This window comes from Anabrus simplex, chromosome 7 (assembly GCF_040414725.1).
Source record: "Anabrus simplex isolate iqAnaSimp1 chromosome 7, ASM4041472v1, whole genome shotgun sequence".
NCBI classification, from domain to species: Eukaryota; Metazoa; Arthropoda; class Insecta; order Orthoptera; family Tettigoniidae; genus Anabrus; species Anabrus simplex.
In genome coordinates, this window is record NC_090271.1 from 309894012 (window position 1) to 309914601 (window position 20590).

The 20590-nt window shown below is 36.6% G+C and overlaps 1 protein-coding gene across 1 annotated transcript in view; it reads left to right on the plus strand.

Annotated features, from left to right (window-relative positions):
- Positions 1–20590, plus strand: part of Pde6 (phosphodiesterase 6) — a 180621-nt gene that overhangs the window by 85025 nt on the left and 75006 nt on the right. The window contains exons 7-8 of the mRNA XM_067151772.2: positions 620–725; positions 18559–18702. Coding sequence (XP_067007873.1) covers positions 620–725; positions 18559–18702 — 250 coding nt within the window. The remainder of the gene's footprint in view (positions 1–619; positions 726–18558; positions 18703–20590) is intronic.

The following is a 20590-nucleotide window of genomic DNA, read 5'->3' on the forward strand; positions in this document are numbered from 1 at the left end:
TCACTTGGCTTCTCTTTTTTTAATACCAACAAAAATGGTCCGTTATTGAACATTATAAATTTTCCAGCTAACTCAATCTTGGATGCCAGTGTTTCGCCCCAGTGTGCTAAGTTAGGCTCATCAGTTACGTCTGGTCAGTTCCTCTCACTCAAAGGCTGGGTGTTTATGTTTATCTTAATTAGGGAAAATCAGATGTCCCTATTTTCCCAGGACAGTCTCATTATTTTGTCTTAAGATGCCAAAGGTTTTTTCCAGTATCTTCCAGTATTCTAACTAGTTCAGGACAAATATTTCAGATTCCCAATGGGAATCAACAAATATATCTTCTCTCTTTTTTTTTTTTTGACATGGCATGGGAATGTTTTGTGCTTCATCAGCTGACATATTTTTAGACATAGATCATGATTCTACATATTTCTTTTGATTTATCAGAATTCGTTATCTCCCATTGTGGGTGGAATGAAAGGATCTGTATCCCCAGCATGTCATAAGAGGCAACTAAGAGGGGAATGACCCAGGAATCTGTGGTTGTTCTCTTGACTTCTAAGCCCAAAAGGATATTATAAGTCTATGCTTCCCCATGTAGCAGAGACATTTACAAATATCATTCTTGTTTCAGTTTCAAGTTCATTGACTTCGATCTGACTGATGAAGATACATGCCGTGCCACTGTACGGATGTTTTTAGAATGCAACCTGGTGAAACAGTTTCAAATTCCATATGATGTAAGTCTTCTATGCATTCATTATATAATTTCAAATTTCTTAGGTTTTAAATTTTTAGAGAATTGTTTCTGACAACAGAAGCAATGGGAAATCATATCAGTTCCTTGGCAAAAAGTCAGCGTATTACGCTTTGATTGAGAAGGCACCTGGTTTGATTCCCAGCTGTGCTAGGGATTTTAATTGCGTCTGGTTAATTCCTCTCACTCAAAGGCTGGGTGTTTGTGTTTATCTTAATTAGGGATCTCAGATGTCCCTATTTTACCAGGACAGTCTCATTCTTTTGTCTTAAGATCCCAAATGTTTTTCTCCCAGGCTGCTAAATATTCAAATGTATTATAATACTTTTTAAATTTTAAGCCTAATTTCTTTCTGCTTATAAGCAAAGCTGACAAACTGTGACTAATTTAAAATGCTTGCCGCTAGGTCAAGCCATTAAACTGTTGTTGACACATCAGGAAAATATTGTTAGGAAAATGTTTATCTATTTGAATAGTTTATTGGTGCTGGTAGCATAAATGAAGTGCTAGAAACTACTTTCATCTTCCAGAATCTGTTTTGACCAGAGAGCAGTTTGTATACATGCATCCAACACAAATGCATGTAGATTAAATAAAGTTAAGAATTCTGTTCATTGTTTTACATGTTCAAATTCCCAACCATGTCTTACTGACCCGTTGAAGGAACAGTTTCCCTTTTTAAAGTAAAGTGGTTCAAAATTAGAATGTACTTCTGTTGCACCATGTTTAGCATTGCTCATGAAGGGAAAGCTGATATAATGGATCACATAAGGCCCAAAACTAGCAGTGAGGATACGAATTGTACAGGCTGTTGAAGTCTGTCACACACCTCTGGGGTAATCTATATATATAAAGTAACTTGTCCTGACTGACTGACTGACTGACTGACTGACTGACTGACTGACTGACTGACTGACTGACTGACTGACTGACTGACTCATCATCGCCGAGCCAAAACTACTGGACAAAAAGGAATGAAATTTTGAGGATTTTGAGGTGCTCGCTAAGGGAGGATTTTTGGATATTCCGTCGCTAAGGGGGTGAAAAGGGGGTGTGAAATTTCAAAATGAGTGTATCTATATCTCAAAACTTTAAAAGTTTACAGATGTGAAAATTGGTATTTAGAATCTTCTTTAAAAATAAGGAAACCCGTATTTTTTTATTTTCAGAAAATCCCAATAGGATGGGTGAAAGAGGGTGAAAAAGGGGTTGAATGCCTTTTAATCAGGATACCGGTACTTATATCTCAGAAACCGCAGACATTACAGAGCTGAAAATTGGAACTTTTGTTCGTTTTTAAAAATAAAGAAGCACGTATTTTTTTGTTTTTGGAAAATCCAATTAATGGGAGGGTGAAAAGGGGGGTGAATTTTTGAAACGAGTGCATCTATATCTCAAAACTTTTAAAGTTTACAGATGTAAAAATTCTTATCATTAAAAATAAAGAAGCACGTATTTCTTTGTTTTCGGAAAAGCCCAATAGGAGGGGTGAAAAGAGGTTAAAAAGTGGTTGAATGCCTTTGAAGAGAATACTTACCTCAGGAACTGAAGATATTACAGACCTGAAAATTGGTGTTTGGGATCTCCTTTAAAAATAAAGAAACACATATTTTTTGTTTTTGGAAAATACAATTCATGGTGGGGCTGAAAAGGGGGTGAAATTTTAAAATGAGTGTATCTATATCTCAAAACTTTTAAAGCTTATAGATGTAAAAAATGGTATTTAGAATCTCCTTTAAAAATAAAGAAACATATATTTTTTTGTTTTCGGAAAATCCCAATAGGAAGGGTGGAAAAGGGTGAAAAATGGGTTGAATGCCTTTAATGTAGCTACTTATATTTCAGAACCTGAAGATATTACAGACCTGAAAACTGGTGTTTGGGATCTCCTTTAAAAATAAAGAAACACGTATTTTTTTGGTTTCGGAAAATCCAATTAATGGGGGGGGTGAAAAGGGGTCGAATTTTTAAAATGAGTGTATCTATATCTCAAAACTTTTAAAGTTTATAGATGTAAAAGTTGGTATTTAGAATTTCCTTTAAAAATAAAGAAACATGTATTTTTTTGTTTTCGGAAAATCCCAATAGGAAGAGTGGAAAAGGGTGCAAAAAGGTTGAATGCCTTTAATGAGGCTACTTATATTTCAGAACCTGGAGATATTACAGACCTGAAAATTGGTATTTGGGATCTACTTTAAAACTAAAGAAGCAGATATTTTTTCGTTTTTGGAAAATCCAAATAATGGGGGGGGGGGTGAAAAGGGAGGGGTTAATTTTTAAAATAAGTGTGTCTACATCTTAAAACTTTAAAAGTTTACAGATGTAAAAATTCTTCTTTAGAATCTCCCTTAAATATGAAGGAAAACATAATTTTTTGTTTTCTGTAAATCCCAATAGGAGGGGTTTAAAATGGTGAATAATTGGTTGAATGCCTTTAATGAGGATACATATATCTCAGAAACTGAAGTTATTACAGAACTGAAAATTTGTATATGGGATCTCCTTTAAAAACAAAGAAAACATATTTTTCTGCTTTTGGAAAATCCAATTAATGGCGGTTAAACAGGAGTGACAAATTGGGGTGAATTTTTTGAAAGACTATATCTACAGAACATCTGAGAAACGTAAAATGTTGCAAACATAAAAAGTGTGTATTTGGAATCTCCTGTAAATGTAAAGAAACATAGGTGATTTGTTTTTGGAAACTCCACTTAAAGGGAACAAAAAGTGGTGAAATTTTAAAATGAGAATTTCTACAGTATATCTAAAAAAAGTTAACATGTAACAGAAGTGAAAAATTGTATTTTTTATCTTATTAAAAATAAAGAAATGTGTATTTTTAGTTTTCGGAAATACCACTTGGTTGGAAGGGGGGGTTAAATTGACTGAAGATAGTGTTGATTTATTTTAATTAGGCTACTGATATCTTAAAAATGAGGATGTTACAGACGTGAAATTTGATATTTGGAATCTGCTTTAAAAAGTAAAGAAACGCGTATTCTCGGAAAATCCAATGAGGGGGTGTGAAATTATTGAAAAATTAATTGACTTAATTGTATGAGAATACTTGCATCTAATAAAAACTATATTTGTTACAGGCATGAACATTGGTATTTGGATCTCCTTTAAAATCAAAGAAAAACGCGTTTTGGTGGGGGGGATTAATCTTGGGGGGCGGGAGTGAAAAGGAGTTGAATCCTTTCATGAGGACACATAAATCAAAAACTGAAGAGGTTAGAGTCGTGATAATTGGTATTTAGAAGATCCTTTACTATTAAAGAAACGAGTTTGTTGCAGGAAAATTCACTTAGGGGGTGGGGAGTGTGAAAGATGTGAAAAAAGTGAATTATTTTTATGGGGATACTTATATCTCAAAAATGAAGGTTATAGACGTGAACATTGGAGTTTGGAATCTCTTTTAAACATAAAGAAACACGCCTTCTTTTCATTTTTGTGGGGGGGGGGGGGAATGAAACTAACGACGGTGGGGTGTAAAAGGAGGTTAGACCAATTGATTTTACTGTTTATTCATTCCATTCCTGACCCTGTCGAATGACTGGAAACAGGCTGTGGATTTTCGATATACTTATTCTGATCATAAACCGATCATTTTTAATCTTTCCTGGGTTCGTTTTCCAGAGCCATCTTTTGCTTGGTATTCGGGAGATAGTAGGTTCGAACCCCACTGTCGGCCCTGAAAATGGTTTTCCGTGGTTTCCCATTTTCACACGACGCAAATGCTGGGGCTGTACCTTAATTAAGGCCACGGCCGCTTCCTTCCAACTCCTAGCCCTTTCCCGTCCCATCGTCGCCATAAGACATATCTGTGTCGGTGCGACATAAAGCAACTAGCAAAAAAAAAAAAAAAAATCTTTTCCTTGGGAGAACGTTCTTAGATTACAGTAGATTCTCCTGGCATATAAATAAAAATTAAAAACATTTGAAATAAACGATAGGAATGAGACTGATTGTCCAATTATTCACCTCTATAATAAGGTCAATAATGCACGGAAGTATGTCATTCGTATCGCCAGAAATTTCGCGTACTTGCCTACGCGCGACAATGGTGCTGGTCACAATGTCAAAAATGACAATGGCAGAAGATGGAATTTACCACCAATTTGCGGTCTTGCATCTTGCTGTGGGATCCAGAACATCTATAGTAATAATAATAATAATAATAATAATAATAATAATAATAATAATAACAATAATAATAATAATAATAATAATAATATTCTGGACCGTCGTCAAATGTGAGGACCGCGCTGGAAATGGGTCTGGACGGGTAATGACTACAAATGCAGTCCGGCCGCGGGTTCAGTACTGGCAAGGCACCCAAGAAGACACCACGCCGAATCTCCTCAAGAATTTGATCCATATTAAAAATGCTTATAGGAAAAGATGGCAAACATTTATGGATCGAACTGACCGGGTGGAATACGTGGTCCTAGCCCGGGAAGTACGAAATCGATTGCTGGAAAGAAAGATTGAAAAATGGGAGGGAACTTGCCGTAATCTCTCAGAAAACGAGTCAGATCTCGAATTTTGACGGATTATATATAAATCGATATCCATTCAATTATAAATTTCAGTATAATACCATAGCGAAGCACGGGTATCTTGCTAGTGATTAATAAGTGACAAATGAAATTAAATGATAATGGGAGTGTGTCATAGGAATGAAAGATGACAAGGGAAACCAGACTACCCAGAGAAAATCCTGTCCTGCCTCAGTTATGTCCAGCACAAATCAAATGTCACATGGAGTAACCAGAATTTGAACCACAGAACCCAGCGGTGAGAGGCTGGTGTGCTGCCACCTGACCCATGGAGGCTACAAGATAGCATAGGATAGAATATCATTTTTGTCATTAAACAGCTTACATTGTAAGAGACCCTGGCCAACAGCCAGAAACTATATATGATGATGATGATGATGATGATGATGATATTGTAAGAGACAAAGTCAAACAATCCACGAATATTATGTGAGATTTTCAGTAACAAGCAACCTTTCTTCCTCTTGCTGTTTCTAAGATCACAGATACGAGTCTTTCCACAATCTGTGATACCACAGGTTTTGAAGAGAAAAAAAAAAAATTGATCTTCTGCTTGGAAAACTTTCCATTTGCCAGACTGGAAAGTTGCTGAACAGCAAAATAAAGAACTTGTGAATCTTTGTAAATGAAGTTTTGATGACAGAAGCTACTTTAAATAGTACTGCAATGAAGAACATTCAGTAATGGACTAGCCAGTAATTAAAATTGTTTTCATTAATGCAATGGGTTTCCTTGGCATTGCATTTTACCTTGGAAAAAGAAACTGTATGTGACAAAGAAATTAAAATCATTTTTCCAGAAATGATTCTCTATAAAGAAAATCCTTTTGATCAACATATTCATGAAATTGTATGCCAGTGAAGAGAAAATTGGTGAAGGGAATGTCACAGACTAAAAGACTGAGGCTAGATGGAGGGAAATATTTACCCATTTCAAGAAAGAGAATATAGCTTATCGTGAATTAGAGGAAATTGTCAGCTTTTACCTCACATGAACAATATGTTTAACAATACGAATCATAAGAATATTTGCACATAGAATGTAAATTAGTTCAATAATACCTCTGTTGTATCTGAGCTGCTTTTCTTTCAATTTTTTCCAGTTGTTGGATCAAGTAATCCTGGTGAGGGTACCATACACTGAAAGCATACTCTATTTGGGGTCTTACCAGAGACATACATGCCCTCTCCTTTACATCCTTACTACAACCCCTAAATACCCTCAAAATCATGTGCAGAGATCTGTACCCTTTATTTACAATCCCATTTATGTGATTACCCCAATCAAGATCTTTTCTCATATTAACACCTATGCATTTACAATGATCCCCACAAAGAACTTTCACCCCAGACACTCAAGAACTGGAAAAATCCAAAGAAAAGCAGCTCGCTTTGTTCTGGGTGGTTTCCGACAAAAGAGTAGCGTTACAAAAATGTTGCATAGTTTGGGCTGGGAAGACCTGGAAGAAAGGAGACAAGCTGCTCGACTCAGTGGTATGTAATACCAATATAAATGGTCCATTATTGGACATTATAAATTTTCCAGCTAACTCATTCCTGGTTGCTTGCGTTTCACCTCAGTGTGCTAAGTTGGGCTCATCAGTTGGTAAATAGCACACCCACCAAGGCGCATGGCTAGTGCATACCGTGGAGGCCACAGGCTACTTGGAGCCACCAGCAGTGCCCATGCACTATGAGAGACTTTGTCTCATTACCAAAAATTGATGCCTGCCTGGCCATCGGATGATATAGATGTTGATTCCCATAGGGAACATTAAATATTTGCCCTGAATGAGTAAATTTGTAATACCAATATAAATGGTCCGTTATAGGACATTATAAAGTTTCCATTTACTCATTTGGAGCAAATATTTCAGGTTCCCTATGGGAATCAACATCTATATCATACGTGGTATGTTCCGAGCTGTCAGCGGAGAGATGGCATGGAATGACATTCGTAGGCGGATAAGTTTGATTGATGTCTTTAAAAGTAGGAAAATCACAATATGAAGATAAAGTAGGAATTCAAAAGGAAAGTTGGTGCAAATATTTGTTTATAGGAAGAAGAGTTAGGGATTGTAATAAGTTACCAAAGGGGGTGTTCAATTAATTTCCAATTTCTTTACAATCTATATATATAAAATAAGAGTTTTGTCTGTACATTGCTCAGAATTTGAAAATAATGGTATTTCTGTATCGGTCATGTCCATAGTAACAAGAAAATGCACTTTTTACATTTCCGTAATTTCTCTGTCTGTCTATCTGTCTGTATGTATGTATGTACACGCATCACGAGAAAACGGTTAAAGGGAATTTAATGAAAATCGGTATGTGATGTCGGGGGATGAGCCTCTACAATCTAGGCTATAAATCATTCATTTTACTCACGCTGAGTGAAATGGTAGTTTAGGGGAAGGCCTAAAATTGAATTCTCAACTATTTATGTTATTAGTGGTCTAATGAAAATCGGTATGTGAAGTCGGGGGATGAACCTCTACAATCTAGGCTATAAATCATTTTACTCACGCTGAGTGAAATGGTAGTTTAGGGGAAGGCCTAAAATTGAATTCTCAACTATTTATGTTATTAGTGGTCTAATGAAAATCGGTATGTGAAGTTGGGGGATGAGCCTCTACAATTTAGGCTATAAATCATTTTACTCACGCTGAGTGAAATGGTAGTTTAGGGGAAGGCCTAAAATTGAATTCTCAACTATTTATATTATTAGTGGTCGTATTTTAAAGAAAATAGGTGTGCAAAGTTGGGAAATAAGTTGCTACAATTTCAGCTATCAATAATTGTATTTACGCTGCAAAAAATCGTAGTTTAGGGGAAGGCCTAAAATGTAATTCTCAAATATTGTTGTTATTAGTAATCCTATCTTGATGAAAATCGGTATGCAGTCAGGAAATAAGTCACTATAGTCTAGGCTGTAAATTATTTTATTCACGCTGAGTGAAATGGTAGTTTGGGGGAAGGCCTAAAATTTAATTCTCAAATATTTCTTATTAGAGGTGTAATCGATGAATGCTACATAACTAAGGTTGTATAGTATTAAATTTCCTATTATTCATGTCTTATACATTGTTACCTTACTGGCTATGATCACAAAGATATTCATGAATTTGGATTTTTTGTTACTAAGTCTATATCAGCGCCGAGTAACGAGAAAATGGGTAAACAGTATTTAATGAAAATCGGTATGTGAAGTCGGAGAATAAGAAACTACAGTTTACGGTATAAAATATTTTACAAATTACAGAGTCGAAAGAAAACTAAATCTGAAGGCCTACAATATAGAAATCTCATAACATTGATCAACAATAACATTACATTGACCATTGTTTGTCGTGATGTGCTTTGTGTCTTCTGTTGCCCCTCATCTCCGGTAGATAGGATTACTGCTGTGTACAGAGTATTTTTTATTTGATTTACGTCGCACCGACATAGGTTTTATGGCGACGATGGGATAGGAAAGGGCTAGGAGTGCCTTAGGCCTTAATTAAGGTACAGGCCCAGCATTTGACTGGTGTGAAAGTGGGAAACAACGGAATACCATCTTCAGCGCTGCTGACAATGGGGTTTGAATCCACTATCTCTCGGATGCAAGCTCATACCTGCGCACCGCTAACCATACGGTCAACTCGCCCAGTCGTACAGAGTGTAACAGCCTGCCTGAATATTGATGGGAAGTAGCTGGGGAGTTAGATAACTTTCTTCTTTAGCATGCCATTCCCCTGGTTTAAAAATTTTCTGATACTACTGGTACGTAACACACTGGATCATCATAGCATTCGGGCTATTCAACCCCTCTTTTGAGGCACTGATTGGAATGAACAGTGTGCATATTTAGCAGAATAATGGCAGATGAGTGTTCATGGCAATTTGCGGCCTGGTCATCCCAGCCCGGGAATTTTGGACTATTAGATTGGCACCTCAATCTAACCGCAGCACTGTTCGTTAAAAGTAGTGAAACATGTGGCTTTCCATCTGATCGAGTATTTTATATGATAGCATTGCTTTTAATTGCTACATTCATACTCACGTTTTTGTAATGACCTATGTTGATTTCAGTTAGGAAAACCACAAAGTCAGTCTTTCTGAGAATCCCGTAGCGAAGCACGGCTACATCAGCTAGTCATTTAATAAAAGGCTAGGAGAACAACAGATAGGGAATCTGCTACCTGGGTGACTGCCCTAAATGCAGATCAGTAGTGACTGACCAACACAGTAATTAAAACTGAGAGGACTTCTCCTATTTGTGAAACTCACAACCTGACTTTATACCCTGTTTATCATCATACCATTGCCTACTGTCCATCTCACAACATTATCGAGGTCATTTTGCAGTTTCTCACAATCTTGTAAGTTATTTATTACTCTATACAGAATAACATCATCCTTGAAGAGCCTTATCTCTGATTCCACTTCTTCACTCATATCATTTATATATATAAGAAAACATAAAGGTCCAATAATACTGCTTTGAGGATGTTCCCTCTTAATTATTACAGGGTGAGATAAAGCTTCATCAACTCTAATTCTCTGAGTTTAATTTTCTAGAAATATAGCCACCCATTCATTCACTCTTGTCTAGTCCAATTGCACTCATTTTTGCCAGTAGTCTCCCATGATCTACCCTATCAAATGCCTTAGACTGGTCATTGCGATACAGTCCATTTGATCTCCTGAATTCAAGATATCTGCTATATCTTGCTGGAATCCTACAACTTGAGCTTAAGTGGAATAACAACTTAAGAAATGCGATTACTTTAGGAAGTTTGTTTAAAAGGTTAATGGGAGGAACATTCAGGGAAACAAGGTGGGCTAGGGAGCAATAAGAAGTAAGGAGATGAACAGCTTGATTAAGCAGAATGTTCTGAACTGCCAGTAGAGAAATAGCATGGAATGACTTTAATAGATAAATAAACTCGAGTGGGGTTTTTAAAAGTAGGAAAGATCACAATAGGAAGATAAAGTTGGAATTCAAGAGGACAAATTGGGTCATATATTCATTTATAGGAAGAAGAATTAGCCATTGGAATAATTTATCAAGGGAAACGTTTGATGAATTTGCAACTACTTTGATATCATTTAAGAAAAGACTAGGTAAACAACCCCCATGTGGGCTACTGCCCTAAATACAGATCAATGGTGGTTTATTTATTCCCATTTTCACACCAGGCAAATGCTGGGGCTGTACCTTAATTAAGGCCACGGTCGCTTCTTTTCCACTCCGAGCCCTTTCCTATCCCATCATCACCGTAAGACCTATCTGTGTTGGTGCAATGTAAAGCAAAATTGTAAAATAAAAATATTTATTTATGTACCGACCGACCGACTGACTGCAAAGAACTAATGAATTTGTGCTGCTGAAAGTATGGAAAATGTAGTACAATGTTACTGTAAAGGTGCCAACCTGTAGATGAGTTGATAAATAACCTACAGGTACCTTGTTCTTTATATTTCTAGCCAAAATATCACAAAAAATTCTCAGTTTAAACAATTCATTAATAAATCCACTAACTGATACCTTGATTTTTTAAATGGGATTAAGGTGCTGTTTCAAAATTGGTAATGCACTTGAATGAATGAATGAATGAATGAATGAATGAATCAATCAATCAATCAATCAATCAATCAATCAATCAATCAATCAATCAATCAATCATCAGTGATTGCATTTAGGGCTGTTTCTCTAGTGGCAGATTCCCTATCAATTGTTTGCCTATCTTTTTCTGAAATTCTTCTTAAGTTCTTAACTTAGCCATCCTTACTACAACTCCTAAATACTCTCATAATCATGTGAAGAGATCTGTAATCTTTCTTAACAACCTCATTAATACAATTACCCCAATGAAGATCATTCCCTTCATTAACACCTAGGTACTTACAGTGTTCCCCATGAGGTCCTATCACACCACCAGCACAGTAATTAAAACTGACAGGACTTTTCCTCTTGGTGATACTTACAACCAAACTTTTCATCTGGTTTACCATTATACCATCATCTGCTGTCCATCTTACAACATGGTCTCGGTCCCCCTGCAGTCGCTCACAATCCTGCAACTCATTCACTACTCTATACACTATAACATCATCCACAGATAGCCTTATCTGTGATTCCAGTACTTTAGTCATATCATTTATATACATAAGGAAACATAAGGGTCCAATAACACTGTCCTGCAGGACCCTGCTCTTAATCATTGTAGGATCAGATAACACTTCACCTACTCTAATTCTCTGAGTTCTGTTTTTTAGAAATTTATCCACCCATTCAAACACTCTTTTGTCTAGCCCAATAGCCCTCATTTTCATCAGTAATCTGCCATGATCTATCCCATCAAAATCCTTGGATAAGTAAATAGCTATACAGTACACTAATAATTTTGTGTGGCTATTTCTAGCCGGGTGCAGCCCTTGTAAGGCAGACCCTCCGATGAGGGTGGGCGGCATCTGCCATGTGTAGGTAACTGCGTGTTATTGTGGTTGAGTTTAGTGTTATGTGTGGTGTGTTACTTGCAGGGATGTTGGGGACAGCACGAATATCCAGTCCCCGAGGTAAGGGAATTAACAATTTAAGGTTAAAATCTCCGACCCAGCCGGGAATCGAACCTGGGACCCTCTGGACCAAAGGCCGGCACACTACCCAGTAAGCCATGGAGCCGCACTACATTACACTTGACCTCCTGAATCTAAAATATCTGCTATATCTCTCTGGAATCCTACAAGTTGAGGTTCACTGTAATAACCTTTCCTAAACCCGAACTGCCTTCTATAAAACCAGTTAGAAATTTTGCAAACATGTCCAATATAATCACAAATAATTCTTTCTCAGAGCTTACAATAAACACGTCAAGCTGACTGGCCTGTATCCGCATTATGTTTGTAACCCTTTCCCTTGTACACTGGAGTTACTATTGCAACTCTCCATTCATTTGGTATCACTCCTTCATGCAAACAGTAATCAAATAAGAATTTCAGATATGGCACTATATTCCAATGCATTCATAGCCTTTAAAATGTCCCAGATATCTTATCAATTCCAGCTGTCTTTCTAGCTTTCAACTTTTGTATCTCTTTGTAAATGTCTTTATTATCATAGGTAATTTTCAGTAATTCACCAGTATTACTTGCTTCCACTGTCTGGATATTATTATTATTATTATTATTATTATTATTATTATTATTATTATTATTATTATTATTATTATTATTATTATTATTATTAAATGAAAAGCACACAATGTGCAAAAACAAATTTTTGTACAGATGGTCAACTATGCTAATGCCATTCTTATTATTGAGGTTGTCCTCATTTTGCAGTTTTGTGCATGGTATATTTCACAATGATCATTGCACAGGTTACATATACAGTCATCGTTCAGCTGGTGGAAGTTTTTGGTTTGGCAGAATCTGTGGTGAAATCCATGAGTGGTGATATGGCTGTCTTGAACAGTAGCATTGCTGAACCCAATGATATTTTTTGAGGTTGTTGAATGTTGTAGATGGCTTTTATTGCTGCGGCTGCTCTCTTTTTTTTTTTTTTTTTTTTTTTTTTTTTTTAGGATGTTAGAGTAGTTTGGAGGGTGACTCCAAGGTACTTGAATTTCGGCACTACTTCTAGAGGTTTGTTGTGCATGGTTATTGTATTTTTGGTGCATGTTTTCCTCCTTTCCTAAAGGTCACTTGTTTAGTTTTGTTATGGTTTATTTGCAAACCGTTTCTTTCTGCCCATGATGTCAGCCTGTTAAGGACCTCTTGGAGCTCTTCTATGTTTTTTGAGACTATTGAAACATCATCTGCATAAAGTATAAGCAATGCTGAGGTATCTATGATTATTTCTGTGATGTCTGCTGTCAAATGTTGAATAAAATTGGGCTGATTGGGTCACCTTGTAGGACTCCGTTTGTTTGGGTTATGTTTTTGGATAGGGTTGTAGGGTTATGTTGTCTGATATTTGGACATAGTTATATTTGAGGATATTTGAGATTATGATTGCTATTGGATGGGTAGCCCCTATTAGGTAATTGAGTTTCCGGACGAGTGTTGCTCTATCAACAAGGTCAAAAGCCTTACGATAGTCTACAAAGACTACAAAATATTTCTTTCCTGGATGCCTCAATGTATTTTGGACTTGTTCTATTAGGTATTTTACGGCATGTAGTGTGCTTCTTTCGGAATCCGAATTGATTTTCTGGTATCTGGGAGTCTATTTCTTCTGCAAGCCTGATTGTTAAGATTTTCATGAAGATTCTGAATGATGTATTTTCGAGGTCTATACCTCGATATGAATCAGGATTGTCAGTTTCTCCTTTTCTTAAACATCATTCTGATTGTTGACAATCTCCATTGCTCTGGAAATTCCCCAGTGTGCATGCATGTGTTGAATAGTTCTACCCAGTAGTCTAGCATGACAGGTAGAGAGAGAGTCTTTCAGGTGTTCTGTGCAGATGCTGTCTGGGCCAGGGGCCTTTCTATTTTTTGCTGCTGTTATTATATTATATATTTCCTTCCTTATTATGGGGATGTGATTTCCCTTCATTGTTACTGAAGTTAATTCAAAAGCTCTTGATCGGTGTTGGAGGTTGAGAATGCTTTTGAAATGGTTTTCCCATGACTCCATTGAGATATTATTTGTTGCTGAAGTTTTTGGTTTCCTAAGCACTAGGAATGGGTCATTTTGGGCGTTTGCAGCACGTCTCCTGGCGTCTTCCTCATTGTACTCCGTTCTTGTTTTCTTGATTAGTGATTTATATTTCCTTCTTTGTTCGGTGTATTGGGCCAGGTGACTCGGGCTCGATGTGTTCTTCGCTCGATGTAGTGCCAGCAGGGTCTTTTTCCGTTCATTGTAACAATCTTTATTGAACCATGGTTGTGATCTCCTTACTTTCGTGTGAGTTTGGCATGATTAAAGGGTTCTTGTACACATTTCCACTGCTTCAGTTAGTTCATGTCGTTGAACTAATAGCCTTTCTTTATCTATTTCATCACTGATATGTCTTAGTTTCTCTGGATCTAATTTCCTGGATATTTTCTTCCTTGGTTGTATTGGCAATTGATCTTTATGAGTGATTTCAAAGACTGTCGAGATTGGTACATGTTTCCTAATCGGGGCTATGGCTGAAGTCCATAATGCTTTTTGACTGAATTTTTTAATATCTGTACCTCTGTAAAAGACTAAATCTATGGCGCTGGTTCCATTCGAGGCTATGTATGTTTTCATGTAGGGACTATTAACATGGACATAGCCGGCTTCTTCCAGTGCCACTTTAATCAATTCTGTTCTGATGGTTGGTTTGTCTATTCTTGCATTTAGGTTGCCTGCAAAGATTACTCTATCATCTGTTTGCATTTGTGACTAGGCCTCTGTAATTCTTTCGATTGTGTCCTCTGCTGACATATGTGGTTGAACATACATGCCAATGATTGATAGCAGGTTGGTCATTACGATAATTGTGTTTTCTTCTTTTATTATTTGTTTTATTTTCCCTAAGTTCGGTTTGAGAAAGATGGAGACCCCTCCTGCTGGTCTTGCTGTGGTCTGACGGGCGAATTAATGAATTCCGTAATATCCTTGAATGTTGAAATCCTGAGTTAAGAATGTTTCTGTCAGTGTAATGGCATTGTAGTTGCTTAATGTCTCTATTGGAAAGAGACGCAGAGCGTTTTTTATGCCTTCAATGTTCCATAGGAGCATATGTGTATATTTATTGTAGTTCTCCTCCTTCAGCACCATGGTTTGCTCTCTGAAAACGAAATCTTCTTACGATTGTTCTATTTGGCCAGAATTCCGGTCATACAGCATCGTCAAGGAATTTGAAAGGGAAACGTATTTTGAAGGCGTTGTTTTCACTTCGTGTGTGAAGTTCTTCGCAATGGATATTATCTTTAATTCCATTTTTCTCTAGGTACTTATTAACCTTCTCTTCTGTTGCGTTTCCTTTCAGATTGCCTAGGTAAAGCCATGCCATTTTGTCAGCAGCTTGTAGATCATCTTCTTGAACCCTTGTCCCTCTGATGGTTTGTGTGTTTTATTTTATTTATTACAATTGTCCATTCTGTTTCTCCTCTATAGTTATGATCGTTATCCCTTCCGTCTGTTTTGTTATGGAGTTCTTCATTATCCTTGTGAGTAAGCACTGCATTCCTATTCAGGGTCTGCATAATTTTTTCTTCATTATTCATATTTATTTTATTCGTTATGAAGTCCACCATATATTTTACGGTTTCTTTTAAATCTGCTAGATCCTTAGTTTCATTGCTCACGGCTTTGTTTTGCTGAATGAGCAGGGTTGTCCATTCAAATAAATGCGAGCTTTGCATTCTGCCGTCAGATGGTGAAGTTGGTTGTTGTTGCTGTTTGTAGGTTCTTGGTTCTGGCCAGGAAATGAAGCTATGTGTTCCGAGGTCGAGCTACCTTCTCATGCTTGGGTGTGGCCGCTAGATGGGAGTAGCTGCCAGTTGGAGTTACTTGTAGGTTCTTGATTGTGGCCATCAGATGGTGCTAGTTGTCTCGGAATCAAACTGTCTTCTCCCTCTGATACGTCTTCTCTTTGGTATTCCATAACCTCGCTTTCCGAATCAATCATTTCGTTGTTCTTGTCCTTCACTACATCAGTTAATCCATCAAAGCAGTTTCTCAGATCGCTTACCGATTTTAGTATGTCTTCTTTCTTCTCATTCTTAAGGTAACTACCTGTTTCTGTAATATTAACTATCATTTTGAGAGCATTCTCAATCCATGTTCTCATCTGGTCCGCCATGTTATAGTCAACTACTTTTACATACTGCTGACTGAATACTTCTGCCTTCTGTAAGTCCTCACACTCCCCTTGTTCATTACTGATCCCTGGAATGTCCTTCACGGAAGTTAAGAGAAAAAGGAAAATTTCTTGTAGACTTAAAAGGGAGGGTCCAATCTAAAGTCTCTTTAAAATTTCATGTACTTCTAGTTGAAGAAGACAGAGTTGTTTTATAGGTGTAAGTGTGTTACTATGTGTCAGGATTATTTTGACACTAGAATGAAAGAAAACTGTAAAATTTGTTGCTTGGTCTTTTACATGGTTTAGAAGTTGTGTCATCTCAATTATTATTATTATTATTATTATTATTATTATTATTATTATTATTATTATTATTATTATTATTATTATTATTATTATTATTATTATTATTATTATTATTATTATTATTATTATTATTATTATTATTATTATTATTATTATTATTATTATTATTATTATTATTATTATTATTATTATTATTATTATTATTATTATTATTATTATTATTATTATTATTATTATTATTATTATTATTATTATTATTATTATTATTATTATTATTATTATTATTATTATTATTATTATTATTATTATTATTATTATTATTATTATTATTATTATTATTATTATTATTATTATTATTATTATTATTATTATTATTATTATTATTATTATTATTATTATTATTATTATTATTATTATTATTATTATTATTATTATTATTAACTGTTGATGTTCTTTCCTTTTACACCAATACTCCTTCATTCTCTGGCTTGCTTTTGATTGTTTCTCATCCGAGAACACCCTTCTTGTTCTCCTGGGTTTCTCTACGAACAGATCCATTACCTCCACAGTTTACCTTCTGAACACTGTTTTGTAATATCTCCCTCCTCAATGCTACATGTTTTAATATCCTGATGAATTTCTTTCAGCCATGGTACTTAGGTCTTTCTTCTTTCCTGGAAGATGAGGATCTTATTTGCTAGGCATTCCGGTCCGTTTCTTCTCAGGTGTCCATAGAAAGTCAGTTGCATTTCGCTTACCGAGGTTGAAATGCTCTCGCATTTTTCATACAGCTCTTGATTTGATCTCAAATGGAAGGTAAACTCATTTCTTGTTGCTTTCTTCAGTCACAGAATTTTTCCTCAGAAATTCACACTCTTTCTTTTCTATTTCAGTAATCCCCTTTCTGGCAATTATCTCTGTTGCATAGAGGCATTCATGTTTCACCACAGTATTGTAGTGTCTGAGTTTGGCTTCATAGGAGAGGGATTTGGACTTATAAGTTTCCTGGCATAGTCTGAATGCAATTTCCATCTTCGTTGCTTTTTCTTTGATAGCTGGCTTCTCGTTGTTGTTAGGAGTCAGGTTCTCCCCTAAATATTGGAATTTGTGGACTCACCTTCTGTCACCATACTTGATCTTCATTGTCCATGTTGGTTCTTTGGGACCTATGTTCATGTACAGTACTTAGTATTCATGTAGTAGTAGTTGTAATAATAATAATAATTATTATTACCTTTATTTGTCATGGTGAATAATGATTATGGAGATGATGGTAGGAAAAGCAAGTTTTAATTCAATTCCATCAACAGTGCTATTGTTTATGCTACCTCTCTGGCGTAAAGTGATATGCAAATGAAATGGCATATGGCTTTTAGTGCCGGTAGTGTCCGAGGACATGTTCGGCTTGCCAGGTGCAGGTATTTTGATTTGACTCCCGTAGGCAACCTGAGCATCATGATGAGGATGGAATGATGATGAAGATGACACATACACCCAGCCCCCGTGCCAGAGATATTAACCAATGATAGTTAAAATTCCCGACCCTGCCGGGAATGGAACCCGTAACCCCTGTGACCAAAGGCCAGCACACTAACCATTTAGCCATGGAGCCGGACAAATAATTTGTATTCATATTTGTTAATGTTTATATTTTTGCTTGTATTGTCAACTTGGGTGATTATGGTCACAGAGTAACTAAGTTCAAAAACTAGTTAAAAGTAATAATAGGCCTGTTTATTCAATACATTTTTGAAACCAGTTTCTTTTTTCAAAAGAAAATTCTCAGTACCAGACAGATTTCTCTCTTTTTATGTGAATAACTTCTAAAGTACATTAGTTTTTTTAGTGTGGTCACCCCTGTTGACAGTATTAATGTATGATCAAAAATATCCAGGATGTCTCTAATACAGTGAAGATCTAGGTCCATAGTAATCATAATATATTGGCATAAACCATTTTTATTTGCCATTTTGTTCACTTGTTTCTGAATCAGTTTGTTGCCTATGCATTGAGAAAATATAAATATATTAAAATGATATTGAAAGTGAACATTTCCAGTTTGTTCAGTAAGATTAACACCATATAGAGACATAATCTAACTATCCAATAAAAGGTAATTTGGTCTTCATTAGTATTAAACATGGCAAAACAAACAAGAATTAGAGTACGTGTGCGAGCAGGTGTTGTGCCGCTGGGTGCTGAGTGTCAAGAAGAACTACCGTCCTGTCAAGTACCATAACTGGAGGCACGCGCTGAATGTTGCCCAGACCATGTTCGCCATGCTCAAAACTGGGAAGATGGAGCGTTTCATGAAAGATCTTGAGGTAAGTGCTGTCCTGGAATTATTGTATTTCAGTTTCTTCCCTCAGTTGCTACCTAATTTGAATATGACTGATATCATGAGAATCAGTTTTCAACCCCATGATAAGGTATGTTACAAGTTTCTGACAAGTCTGAGATTAGTATCAAACAAAAACCACTTTTTCCTTTGCAAAATTCAAATGATCATAAATATGTCTCCCGGCCATGGTCATCCATCAATGGACCAGCCATAACACATAGTCTGCATGGTTGCTATGATTACACTTCCATCACATATTTTGTCACGTCACTTTACACAAATTTTCGGATGACCCTGAGCCATAAGACACATGTGTGTCAAAATTAAGTTTCCGGTAGGGAAACATAATCCATTTTGCCCGATTGCAGAAACAGGGTGTATGAAAACTTTACGAATGAAAAAAATGAAATGGCATATGATTCGTGCTGGGAGTGTCCGAGGACATGTTCGGCTCGTCAGGTGCAGGTATTTAGATTTGACACCCATAGGTGACCTGCGCATCATGATGAGGATGAAATGATAATGAACATGACACATACACCCAGCCCCCGTACCAGCGAAATTAACCAATGATGGTTAAAATTCCTGATCCTGCCGGGAATCGAACCCGGAACCCCTGTGACCAAAGGCCAACATGCTAACCATTTAGCCATGGAGCCGGACACTTTAGGAATAGTTTCCTCTTACAGGGAGAATATAAAAGCGGGTATGACAAAAATCAGGTACGACAACTTTGTCCCCCTGTGGGTGGGGGCAGTAGAATAACACCCATGGAATCCTCTGCCTGTCGTAAGAGGTGACTAAAAGGGTCCCCAGTTGTTCTGAACTTGGGAGCGTGCGTTGACAACCACGGGACCCTTAGCTGAGTCCTGGCACTGCTTCTACTTATTTCTGCCAAGCTCCTTGCTTTCATCTATCCTATACGACCTCCCTTGGTCAAGTCTTGTTCTTTTCCAACCCTGACAGTATTCGGTATCAAGGCCTAGGGAGTCTTTCATTTTCAAGTCCTTCGTGGCCCTTCACTTTCTTTGGCTGATACCTTAATTTTTCAAAGTGTTGCATCCCTTCTGTTTTTCCTCTGTGATTAGTGTTACTGTATATAGAGGATATTTTTGCCTAGTTGTACTTCCTCTTGAAACAATAATCACCACTATGACAACCTTGGCCCAGGAATGCATACAGTTATCTGATAGTAGAATGTTAATAGAGAGTCTGTACCATCACTGCCTCTGCTCACGCGCTGAGGCCAGGTGCTGGGCCTGCACGGAGGGGGGGAGCAGCAAAGCCACTGACCTGAAGGCCACACGTTGACGGAAGGAATGTGCTACACCTATTATATTTTGTTTTGTATTTTTTACTTAAGGTTAATGTGAGAGTGAGCAGGTAACCGTGCTACACCCAAGCTCAACAAATGGTGTTGAACTCTATTGTCTGTAAATGAGTGATCAATTCTTAAATTCTTATGTACAGAATTTTTTTTCCTACCTATTTACCTAATATCATTTATCAGCGTTTATTTTTGTTGATTTGGGGTCAGGAAGGGCATCCAGCCGTAAATCATCATGTTGGATAATTGCCTCGTCAACAGATTTTTTTTTTACAATTTTTTAAAAATTAAGAACCAGTATTAGGTTTAATGGTCCACCCAATCAATACACTTCACTTTACAAGTGAAAACACCTTCGATATTAAAATATATTATACATTCTTTGGTACATATCTCGTCTAATTTAAGACTTCTTCAGCCATAGCGTCTTGTAACTTTTAAGATACATCATTGTTGCAATCTAATAATTTAAAAATGGATGAACCCATGTCCTTTACAAAATGTCAGAAAATACACTAATAACAGTACACACTATTTTTCCATA